Consider the following 12,368-nt stretch of genomic DNA (forward strand, 5'->3'; position numbering starts at 1 on the left):
TACCACGTCTATAAGCACCAGCAAAATGATGGAGATTGTCTCTGGTATGGCATTACTTAAGGAAAGACACCTGTCATTGACCTGTCTGTCAATGTCCAGAGACCAGGGTTAACTCACCATAGTTCCTGGACACTCAGCACTCACCCAACAAATTTGTTCATGTACCACCTCTGCTCCGGGATCTGCCGGGGGATCTGATTTGTCCGCACGGGATTGTCATACGGCTGCTTGCGAAATCCAAAGTAGTAACCCAGGTAGACCAAGGGCAGGGAGATCCCAAACCACATGCAGAGCAAGGCCACCATGGTAGGGAAAGGCACCTGGAATCACACCAAGGGTCACAAACTGAGGCTGCTGGCACAGTCATCTGCCCTGGATGGACACTGAGGTCACTGGCTGGACCAGCTCCCCAGTCAGCCCCTGCACTGGCACCCACATTTCTAGACTTACTGTGACACTAAGCACGTCCCTGACAGCCCTGTCACCCCCTTCCCATCCAGCAGGCTCCAGGATGGTGGTACCTACCGCTCCGGAGGAGTGTTTCCCCCAGATGAAACAGTTCAGGACAAAGCAGATCCCAAAGACGACACCAGGATACAGGGTAGCTGTCTGCAAGAGCAAGCGCAGGTTACGAGAAAAAAGGCAACTCATCAGCCAGATGTTTCTCCTTAACGAGTCCATGGCTGGGGCAAAGCCCACATGGAGGAACCATCGCTTTTGTTACAGCACCGCTGCACAGTGGACGGGCTGCGGGGTGGATCGCAGACAGTCCTCTTGCTTTACTGTACAACATACTCTGGCGTTTGCCCTTTCACATAAAGCTACAAGGACTCGATCCACACCAGATCTCTGCTATACAGCCAGGCTGTGTCCAGCGACCCACAAATACATGTGGAGCATATCCACACGTCTTGCCACCCGCAAACCTGGACACACAGCGCAGGACACCGCAAGACTCACACAAAAGGCTCCCTTCTTCCATCGATGTCCTTTCAGAGTCCGGTACAAGCGGCCAGCAAAGAATCCACCAAAAACCCTGGAGAGAAACAAGCCAAGACAAAGGCAATCAGCTTGTGCTGTTGAGGAGGGAGTGGGCAGGACAGCGCTGCTGCAGGGCAGCACCTACCCCATGAACATGAAGAGGAAGCAGGCAGTGGTCATCAGCGCACCCCGGCTGGAGGGCGACAGCATCCCCAGCATAGCGACAACTGCGGAGGGAAAAAAGGACAGAGAACAGCGGCTCTGAGGGATGCGCGCTGGGCAGCAGCTGGAGAGCAGGGCCTGTCCCACAGGCAGAGCACAGCCATCTGGAACCTGCCTTCTGCACAGACCTCGCTTCCTTCAGAGCACCCACAGCTTCCAGCACTGGCCAGAGAGGACACCACAGCTTTGATCTCAGCTACAGACCACGGTTTAGCCTCAGTTTCCCCAGAGGCTGCAGCAGCTGCAGCTCAGAAGGCAAGGCACGCATGTGCACAAGTCTCTCCGCCCACTGTCACACAGGGCTCATATCCCGGTAACAGGAAATACAAATACCAAAGGTGCCTTCAGCTGGGAAATGCTGTCTAGGAACTCAGAAATGCTGTGCACAGGCCTATCACCTTGATAAACCCTGCAACAGGAATCAGACTGAATCCCACCTCACTCAGGCCAAGGTGAGCACGGGTTGAAGTCAACAGGAGCTACCAACACCCTTGAGCATCGTTCCCCTTCTTGTTACAGACACCCTCTGCAACATGTGCCGCTTACAGATGACAATCAGGATCATACAGAAGAGCTGAATTCCAGAACCCAGGAGAGAGCTGAGGATCATAGGATACTGTGGAGGCCTGAAGACATCTCCATGCACAAGTTTCCAACCAGATTCCTCCATTGTATCTTCCTGTGGCAACAACAGGAAAAGCAGGTATTTAAATACGGTCTGAAAGTGGAAATGAAGGTCCCACCACAGGCAGCCTAAGACATTAATTTCCTTGTATCCAGTTCTTCTACAGAATTATGTCACTCTAATTAAACTTCGTTCCTCTTGGGCTTAAAGCAGTTCAGACCTGAACTGCCAGTGCCAGGATATGCGTTTATGGAACTGTCTGCAGTGATTACTGAGCTCTGAAGGCATCCGAGCCGCTGTTCTGCCATCGTACAGAGAGCCAAAGGTGTCGTGACAGCACGTGACAGAACTGCCTCTCCCATCTTCAGGGCTCAAAGCAAAACAGGGGCAAGGAAAGAGATGATACACCCACGTCTTCAGCCGAGATCCCTCCTCATCTGCACAACCTCCCACCCTCCGCTCCTGGCCCCAAGAACAAACACCTACAATGTCATCTTCCTTGTTGTAGTTGGCAATGTCCTTCCGGAGAGTCCGGATAATGATCATGCTGAGAATACCTGAAAACAAGCACAAGCTGAGCTCAGCTCAGAGGCTCCTGCATGGCCACGCTGCTCTCACACCGTGCAGTGACACGGCTCCCACCGACACACAGCTCTGGCCAGGAGAGGAGCCCTCGAGTCATGAGCCACGTCCCCAAACCTCCAGCAAAGACAGAAACAAAATCTCAGGGAGCAGGAAAGGCAGGATTCTCGCAGAAATGCCGCACCATGGCTTTCCTGTGGGTTTTTTCCTTAAATACAGACGCGTGAGACGTGTTAACCACAGTTTACTCTCCCAACTACCCCAGTCAGAGAGCAGCAGTGGGTAACAGTCTGATCCCATGGCATCCTGCCTGAACAGGGAGGTTTTCTGTGCTAATGTTCATTTCCTGCCCCTTCTGAATCCTCTGCCACCTGCAGCTGAGGCTGACAGTTCCCTGCAGATTAATGGTGAAGCCGTCCTCACCCCACACAAACTCACCTGAAAGGAAGAAGACGACCACGACCGAGTTAATGATCGAAAACCAATGGATCTGCACGTCGCTCATGGTCAGGTAGGTGTCCCAGCGAGAAGCCCATTTAATGTCACTTTCCTGAAAGAAGACAAGTTCCTTCTCATACCAGCACATTCCCAGTGTCTTCCACACCCCCTCTGAGCCTGATCGTGGAGCAGGAGCTGCCAGCTGGGGCGGGGAGCTCCCAGCAGCTTCCCAGTGTGCCCTCACCTCCCAGTGCACAGAGTAGGTGAAGAGTAGCTGGTTCTCTTTAGAAGGATCTATTTCCTGAGGGGCAGAGCCCGTGGCTTCAGGCAGGGTGCACATACTCTTCTCGTCAGCCTTCAAGTCTGAAAGGGAAAACACACGCGAGGTCAGCCCTTCAGCCCTTCCCTGGAGGAACCGCCGCTCCCACGCATCATCCTGGCCCCAGGTGCTGTTTGGGCGCTGGGCTGCGATGACTTCAAAGCTGTTCTTCCGATCTGAAGCAAAGCACCATTAACAAACTCTAAGGAAAGTTCTACATAAGGCTTTCCTTCATTAGAAGGACAAAAGCCGGAGGCTCTGAAGCCAAGGATCAAGCTTATCAACAAATCCTCTATTCCACATGATACGCTGAGAAACGAGCATGCTCTGACAGAGCGTGCTGCTGTCCCAAGAGACTTGCAAGGGATGATACACACTGGGAGCAGCTTCCCCTCCAGACACGGGTTCCATGTTGTGCTCACTGAGGTAGGAGTGGTTTTCCCCTACCCATTATTTTTAACATTCAGTCCCCCCAGAACAGTTCCAAACACTCTATGGGTCTCTGGACTAGCACGTGGTGTCCCAGTGAGGCAGATTTGGGCCACAAGAAGAGCAAGATGCCAAGCACGCTGCATGCTAGATGACAGTGCAAGAAAACCCAACTCCCAAACCCCAATCTTTTTATATGAATTAATTTTCCATGGATTGCATTTCAAGGATATCTCTCTATTTTTGGTACTTCCTTAATAACAAAGCAGGTTATTGTTCTTATAATTTAAAATCCCCCATTTCTGTGCTCCGAGACCGTAACAGAAGGAACAACTGGCACACTGATACATCAGTGGTGCTCAACTCTTGGCCCCACAAGAGACTCTTCTCCCTTGCTCCCTCCCAAAGAGTCTCTCACCTTCTAGTTTAATACTTTGGGGAATCACTTCAAAGCGCACAACTCTGTAGGTTGGCTCCTGGTTCTCTTCCACATCCTCTCTATGGTAGTAAAGGATGAAGGAGAGGTGGTTGTGCAGGTAGAACTAAAACAGATTGACGTTAAATAAACAGTTAGTGCCCCAAGGGAGGAACAGGCAAAGTGTAGAAACAACAACTGCAGAAAGCAGCTTTAGTGCAGAAAACTAAAGACTCCAACTGTCCCCAGGTGGATTGTGCTACAGAGCGAGATCATGCAGGCACTTCCCAGGACTAAAAGAACAAGAGAAGAGAACAGAAATGTTGAAAAGGCAACACCTCAACCACTCCGAGCATCAGGGACAATGCTCCAGTCTATTTCTGGCCTGAAAAATAACATTATATTTCACATCTCAACCATGCATTCCATGGCAGTAGAATCACCCAATTTAGGTTGGAAAGACTTGAGTAGCTACAAGCCCAAGTTTCCTGCCTGCTGCTTCTGCCAGATAGACAGACATGACCCAGGCTCTGCTCTAAGCTTGCGCTTTGAAAAGGCTCCTACATGCCCCATTACATGAACAAAGTCCAGCAACCCCAGCAGGTTCCTTCACCCCTAAGGAATTGGGCTCAAGTGATCAGAGCTGCGTCTGCAGCTGAATGCTTGAGTATGACAAACAGACACATCTGCTAAGTCAAACAGCCCACCTTATGGCAAACAACTGTGGAAAACATCTGCAGGAATGCACATGATAAGTTTCCATTTGTAAGCTTCAACAGCTTTTTCTCCAATAAACACCTGACTTTTTTTTCTCCTTTTTTTTTTTAGCACAAGATGCTCCAAGACCCTCCAAGATTCACCAGCCTTTGGGGTACATTGCTTTTGTTCTGCTGAGGGGAAACCACTGCAGGAGTTTGTCCAACAGCGAGTCCAAGCTGGGTCCTGGCTACTGCACCCACCAGCCAGCACACACCCCCTCCTCCAACAAGAGACCTCTCTCCTTCTTCCATTCCTTATAAAAGCTTTTTGGTTGCATTCCTGGTTCTGGCACTCTCTGGTAGAGCTCTAACAGCCTCTGACAGACACCCACCCCTCAGACAGCATCTGGATTCTCTACCTTGTTACCGTCCATAAACCCAAGCCTGTAGCCATGCTCGAACTGCACATCCTTCTCCTTCTTCTTCTCCTCTTCCTCACGATTGGAATAAAACTCCAGGCGTGTTGCCACAGGGAGGTTATCGGCAATGCTGAAAACACAGGTTTCGGGTCAAATGTGTCCACAGCGCAGAATCCCCACTGACACAAACCCACGCTCAAGATGACTCACAGATGGACGTAGTAATCTTCCCGGATGCGCTCGGCAATCAGTTTGCTCTGCTCCACTGTCAGCGTGACTGGCTTGTTGGGAAGGTTGCACAGAACTTCACATTTCTTCTCCATGTTCATGGAAACCTGGAAAGGCGTATTTACAATTCTGTCCCCCCGAAGAACCTCACCTGGAAAACACAAGATAAGGGCGGGGTGAGAGACTGCCAGCCTCGGCACTGACCCTGCTGCCGGTGGGCAGTGCTCTGTATGGCAGGAACAGCGACAGCAAAGTCTCCTTTGTCACCAAGGATGAGACTGAGGGACAGTCCAGCTATTTTACTGGAGGTATTGAGCACTGTTTCTGAAGCAGGTTACATGCCCTCCTTCAGGAAAGGCATTTCCCCTTTCCAGTGTCTGGACATTCCAATTGGCAAACAGCCAGCACAGAACAAACGAGAGGAAGCAGGTTCTCCGCTCACACTTTATTAGAGATGACATCTGCATTTGCTTCTACTCCTGTAAACACACCCTTGCGCAGCTCAGTGGCAGCCACCCACTGCCAGGGAACGCGCTGCTCGGCAGATACGTACCGAGATTCTCAGCCTTGTATGTGATCTTGGTGGGCTGGCAGAAGGGTAGCGAGTAGTACTCATACGGCAGCTGCGTCCGTGAGCTGGTGAGCTTCACAGCCTGGAGGAAGAATAGAAGGATTATCCCCAGGAAAGAACTCAGTAATTTCTCCCTCTCAGCATCAGCCAGAAGCTGACGCTTACTTCAAGACATCTCCCTTAAAGTCGCTTTTGTTTCCATAAAGTTCACTTTCAGAGGCTGTGAAAAAAGGTGACAGATGTTTCTGGGAGAGCTCCAGCTTTCTTTCCTTTTGCACAATTCCCAGTTGTACATTCTCTACACTATGATTTAGTAGCAATTCATCCACAGAGAAATGCTTGAAGAAAGAAGTGTGGTGGATTGGTTTCACAAATGTATGACTCAGTGAAGTTCTAAGAAATAACAAAGAGCCCAAAAGAGATTCAGGTGTCACGTTTCATAAAAGAATGCAGTTGTTTCCTCAAAAAAAAACTTCATGCCCCACCGGACCTGGAGGTCTGGCCTCCAGTGATATGAAGAATTGAGCAATTTTTATCTCTGTGAGCCAGAGAGCCATCAGATTGGGAGGACAATGGGCGGTGACAAACCCCAAACATTTCTGGAGAGTTCCCACAAATCACATGGCACAAGGGAAGCAAAGAGACATATCACCACAGCCAGAGCTGCAGTGGCTTTGAAAAACAGGAGCATTCTGTAAGGCAGCCAAGCTCATTTATTGGAAGAGCACTGGCAAACAGCTGACTTGCCTTATCACTGGAGGAAGTATTTGGCTCCTGAAATCCCTTTGGGAACAGCTACTCCAATACCCTGTGCTGGGAAGCTGGCTGTAGCCACAGGCGAGTCTCATTTGCTTAAAAATAACCTAGGTCTGGCAGCCCGTGGCCAGAGAGCACTCGGTTTGTGCTTTGTGGGAGCAGCAAGGCTTGGCAGCCCCAAGGGGGCTGGATTTTGCTGAGACAGAGGCCACAGCTTCAGAAAAATAAATGAAATGGGCTATAAATTGCTGATGTCTGGAAACAAAGCCTGGCCTCCTCCTGCACGGGTGAGACTGTTCCATCATTCACTACCGCACAGAAACAGCTCTGAGCACCGCAGGACCCGCAACGCTCGAGGACAAATGCCACACATGGAAAGGGCTTATAGCGGATTTCACTTGAAGACATAACACAGCAAACTGAGCAGAAGGGAAAACTGAAAAGGTCTGATCCAAACCGCTTCTTTGTTCTACCATTCAACCAGCACCTAAAGGCCCATCCGCTATAAGCGCTTATCTCCGATTAAACTTCAAAGCTGCAGTGAGAAAGAGGCTCTTTTCCCAGACAGAAAAACATCTTGAGGCCTTTGGTGCGACGGCTGAAGGAATTTGGAAGAAGATAACAGAAGCAAGAGAATCACGTTGGGAAGCATAGGGTAAGATGAAGACAGGGCTGCTCATCCCCAATAACCTACACCAACGTTGTGAAAAAGAAAATATCTGACCTAACATTTTAGTAACAGGAATCCCAAATTTTACTTTCTAGTCCCACTTGGCTGCTATGATATAAAGAAGGAATAAAGCAAAACACAAGAAAACCCAAACCAAACAGACTAACAGCTCTATCTAAGTTCATCCCACCTTTATTTCTACAGGATCATTGTGGTGGAAGTTGATTGGAGCCACACCGGGTACGTAGAACGAGCCTGCACCATGCAGCAACAACAGCAAGACCAGCACATACTTCAGCCTTTCCTGCAAAAAGGAGAGAAAATATTAAAATAAAACAGAAACAACATTAGAGATGGGCAACTAAACGGCAAGTGTTCATCCCAGACATTGGAAAGGCTGTGCATCAGGCGATTAAAGACAGACTACATTCAGAAAAGCTCTTCTTAACTGTGTTTTGTGACTCTCACCAAGTCATTTTCCACTCTCTGTGTCTCTTCTATCAGGAAAACCTCAGCTTTGCTCAACCACAAGACAAATCCACTTCATCTGTAACACGTTTCAGCTGGCAGGCTGTCATCTGAACTTTCTCCTCCCACCCATCCACCACCTGTGTCAGACAACTCTGCGGGTCACCAGAGGAGAGGGATGTGACCAGGGCTGGATTTCTGTCAGCTCTGCGCATTGGGGTGACCCTGCGGCTGCTCACAGGCAATGCTCACGCACCGCTACCTGCAGTTGGTGTAGGGTGACGGACACCAAACTAACCCTCACTGCGCCCACAGGGATAGTCACGTCACCGACCCTCCTATTCCACTCTTCTTTCCTTGCCCGTCCGGGCCACAACACCGCCCAGCAACCTGGCCAAATAGCCACCTGGGGAGCCCAGCCCGGCTCCAGCACGAGCAGGAAGGCTGTGAAATGAAAAATGAGCTTTAAAGAGCATTAGACAGCAGTATCCTGGCTGGATGAGAACATCACCTCTGGTATGATCTCATTGCATTACCAGCTTCAGCCCAGTCTCCCCAGCTCCTTACTGGGTGCGTGTCCCTCCCTGGGTTTCTTGCCCCCACAGCCCCTTCCTCTTCATCACCCTCCTTGGCTTGTTCTGGGGCTGCCAAGGGACGTTTGGCCCAAACACCAGCGAGGGTCAATACAGCACCCAGAACTACCGGCACGGAGCAGGACAGAGAAAGAAAGTCATAAATATCGGGGTTTTTTAAACCTAAGATGTATTTAACATGCAAATGCTGGGAACCTATATAAAATGCATTAATACTAAACTAACTTTTTTGCTTACAAGGAAGATTTTCAGATCTAATCTAAGTACAACTTAATGCCGTTAGAGGCAAAAAGCCTCACCTGGAAAGCAGCTAGGAAGCAATCTTTTTAAAACAGCCTGGACTTCAATATCGATCTACCTTGAAACAATGTGGGGTTTGTTTTCGGTGCTTCACTAAATTCTGCCTTCTCTGATCTCGTAAGAGCGCCTGTGACTCTCCAGCTGGGCAGGAAAGGGTGTCCTGGGCAGGAGAGACACTGGAAGGAAAATACTCTTCTGCATCACGCTCCACAGCACCCAGTGACCTGCAGCAATTACCTCGCTTCGTTTGTCACTGAAGTACCAGACACACACAGCACAATGTTACTTAATAAAAACCAAAGACCACCAGTGAAATCCTTGCACCAAAGAGCTTGCAAGATGATGAGATTAGGACAGAACTTTGGAAGGTGCTCAGGAGACTTGCAAGCGTGTTGAAGATGAAATTTTTGATGACACCTTTGGCAGAAATCGGGCTCTTTGCATACAGATGACGATGACTCAGGTAGCACCAGGCAACAGAACAGACAAGAGGGGAACTGTGGAAAACCTTGCCAAGAAAAAAACATTTGGTACCAAGAACTGGGACCACTGCTATGCAACAGATGGGGAGCTCTGGAAGTGAAATTTGGAGGAAATGCCCTGTGCGGGTTCCTAACCCAGCTGAAGCCAACAGCCTCTCCTGTCAGGATCTTTGCTTCCACATTGACAAATGTGCCTCGTCTTCCCCAAATGAAGCAGCAGCTTAGCAGGGACACCACAGACACATGCACAACATCTGGCCAGGCAACCACCTCATCCGGGAGACGCCTGTGAGCTCCATTATCTCCCGTGCAAGGTCAGATCTCGCAGGATGGAGCCCTGGCGAGGCACAGACCTCAGCAGGCAGGAGACATCGCCTTCCTCGCCTTTACCAATTATTTACATTTCAAAACACATGCACAAAAAGAAAAAAATCTCTCAGATGACAATCTTGAATCTGAGGTGACAGGAAACCATCCAACGAAGCAACAAGTCACACAACAAACATGCACAGCTCCAGATCGAGAAAAACTCAGCTGCATGCAGACAAAGTAACTCAGATTGACTAAGCCTTATTATTTTACTACATGCAGACACACACTTGCAAGAGACCCTTTCTTAGGAGAACGTGACCTCAATGAGAGCGGTAACTGCAGGAGCACAACCAGCCCCTCCTGCCCCTGTCCCCACATCCCAGTGCCCGGTGAGAAGCACCACGCACGCCCAAGTGATCTATCGTGCAAAACGCCTGATGAAGGAAAGCACAACTCTTCCTCTCAAAAAAAAAAAAAAAAAATCAAATGTCACGGCACATCCTTGCCCGGGTTCCTGCCAAGGGTTTTCTACAGACTGACAACATGGAGAAACCTTTGAGCAGCAGCAATTTCAAGCATTCTGCTGGTACTGTATCCAGGCTGGTTTAGGACTGGCTTAGGTCTTACAGTTTCATCATCCACATACAAACTTAAGAATACAATGTAGTATTTGCTCAAAGGGAGGAAAAGGAAGTAGGAAGCACCAACGATGGATATCATATGAATGAGACGCAGAAAAGGGCAAGAGGGATGTCGAACAACCACAACTGAGAGTGTTTAACTTTCAAAGAAACACAGGGAAAGCACAACCCCTGTAGAGGTATTTGTCCAGCCAGATTCACATAGCCCTGATGTCCTGTTCCACCTACCAAAACTTTTTAATGTGGTGACAGGGAGGAAAGACATAACCCAGGATTTCAAGGGAGGAAAAAACATCCACACATAGCAGGGCAAACTGAAGCTCTCTCTCCCATGTAACGTTTACTCTGCTCTCCAGCACGTTAATAGGACATGTTCGGTGCTAATAGCACCTGCTCCTCACCCCCTTCGATCTGCCAGCCCGACACTCGCTCCCTTTTTGGGGGCTGCCTCATTAGATGCTCTCGACAACTGTTTAGACAAACTCATCTTTATTGCAGCTCTGCCCAACTCAGCCTTGCACCCCGAGGAGTCTCCACTGCTTTTCCAAAGGAGACAAGTGCTGCATTCCCGTTGACTCCAGGGAGCTCTCCTGCCAGTGGGCTGGCTGTCAGCAGCTCCTGTGCCTTTCCAAACAGAGAAAGCTACAGGGAAATCGCCAGCAGGACCATCTTCAGCTCTCAAAGCAGCTCAGACTCTCCCTGCTCCGGAGACAGCCAGCAGAGTATGAAGATGCTTTAAAGCAAAATAAATTAAAACCTCCACTCTCCAATCTCCCTTCCAGCTTCTGCCAATCTTTATGCCACACAACTCACCTCATCCCCCGCCCCGGCCAACAGTGACCTTTGTATCAGCACACGTCATTTATTCATGCAGCTGTTCTTACAACACATTATCAAATAAGTATCTTCCTGTGAAAGCAAAGAGGAAAATCCATTTTTCTACTACAGGACTTCAAGTGGATAATTAGTGTCTCAGCAGCTCATTTCCTCCTCTGTGAGGTGGCCTCGATGCTCATCGACCTTCGCAAACTCCCACCAGAAACATCTTCAGCTCTCCAAGGACTCGGGGAACTACTTGATAATAACAGAGATGCCAAGACGTGGGGAGGTGACTGTGAGTGTCCTGAGCTCATAACCGCTACCAAACACTTGTGAAAACCACATGAAACGCAACAGGCTCTTTACTTGGCATCAGCACCTGGCTCAGGCCAACGCTTCCCTTCGAGAGAACGGCACGGGGAGGGGACGGACAAGGAACGGGAACAGGGAAGGGAAAGCGGCCGGTGCTGCTCACACCGGGAGCGCCTGGAGCCCCCGCTCAGGCTGCGGCCGTGTCTCCAGCAGAGCCCCCAGCCCCGCGCCCCCCCTGCCCGGGCACCGCCGGGAACCGGGCAAACGGAGCCGCTGGTGCTGGCGGGGCCGGGCCGGCCCGTTCGCTCTGCCAGGCCCGCGGGCACCGAGCAGCGGCCCGAGCGCTGCCCCGCCCCGCCCGCCGGCAGCGCCCAGGCCGCGGGGACACGCCGGGGACACGCGGGATGGGTTCACAGCCCCAGGCGGAAGCCGGGAGCCTTCACCCGACCGGGAGTCGGCGCAGCCCGCGGGGACCGGGCAAGAGGGGCGCGGGGGCCGGCGGGGCAAGCCCGACCCGAAGCGCGGGGCAGGCCCGATCCGGAGCCCCCTCACGGCGTCCCGCGCCAGTGCCGACCGTGGGCCGCGCCGCCCGCCCGCGCCGGCCAGGCCGGGCCGAGGAGGAGTCGGGCAGGACGCGGGGCCGCTGCGGGGCCGGGCCGGGCCCCCCCGGGCCGCCGCACTCACCATCGCCGCCGACGCCGCCATCTTGGATCCACGTGTCGCGGCGGACGTCAGCGGAAGCGGCGCGCGGTTGGCTGCGGGGCTTATCGCCATGGCGACAGCGGCCCCGGCGGGCCGGGCCCGACGGCGGAGCTCCGCGCTGCCGGCGCAGGCGGCGCCGAGGCCGGGCCGAGCCCAGCTCAGCTCAGCCCTGCTGCCGAGTGGGGCGGGGCCGCCTCTCCGGTCCCCAGCGTGTCTCCGGCCCCGCGGGGCCAACCGGGGAGGCGGCGGCTCGCGCCGCCATCTTTGTTGAGGGCAGCGGCCTTCCTGCCGTGTGCAGGCGCGACGCCGTGGGCGCCATGTTTGGTGAGGGCGGCAGGCCCGGGAGGCCCCGAATGACCAAGTCCCTCCGGTCTCACCCCACGGAG

General features: G+C 51.8%; 1 protein-coding gene across 2 annotated transcripts in view; it reads right to left on the reverse strand.

Moving 5' to 3' along the window:
- Positions 1-12,054, reverse strand: part of TM9SF4 (transmembrane 9 superfamily member 4) — a 20,910-nt gene extending 8,856 nt beyond the window's left edge. For both annotated transcript variants that reach the window (XR_010607062.1, XM_065646000.1), the window contains exons 1-14: positions 11,965-12,054; positions 7,544-7,657; positions 5,910-6,009; positions 5,339-5,507; positions 5,129-5,258; positions 4,015-4,138; positions 3,093-3,211; positions 2,849-2,960; positions 2,315-2,385; positions 1,750-1,882; positions 1,127-1,208; positions 961-1,036; positions 526-609; positions 145-320 (exon numbers count right to left, since the gene is read on the reverse strand). Coding sequence is in view for 1 of the 2 variants with exons in the window: in XM_065646000.1 (XP_065502072.1) it covers positions 145-320; positions 526-609; positions 961-1,036; positions 1,127-1,208; positions 1,750-1,882; positions 2,315-2,385; positions 2,849-2,960; positions 3,093-3,211; positions 4,015-4,138; positions 5,129-5,258; positions 5,339-5,507; positions 5,910-6,009; positions 7,544-7,657; positions 11,965-12,054 (1,580 nt within the window). In the remaining variant the exon portion in view is untranslated. The remainder of the gene's footprint in view (positions 1-144; positions 321-525; positions 610-960; positions 1,037-1,126; positions 1,209-1,749; positions 1,883-2,314; positions 2,386-2,848; positions 2,961-3,092; positions 3,212-4,014; positions 4,139-5,128; positions 5,259-5,338; positions 5,508-5,909; positions 6,010-7,543; positions 7,658-11,964) is intronic.
- Between the last annotated feature and the right edge of the window lie 314 nt (positions 12,055-12,368).

Source organism: Caloenas nicobarica, chromosome 15 (assembly GCF_036013445.1).
Source record: "Caloenas nicobarica isolate bCalNic1 chromosome 15, bCalNic1.hap1, whole genome shotgun sequence".
Classification (NCBI taxonomy): domain Eukaryota; kingdom Metazoa; phylum Chordata; class Aves; order Columbiformes; family Columbidae; genus Caloenas; species Caloenas nicobarica.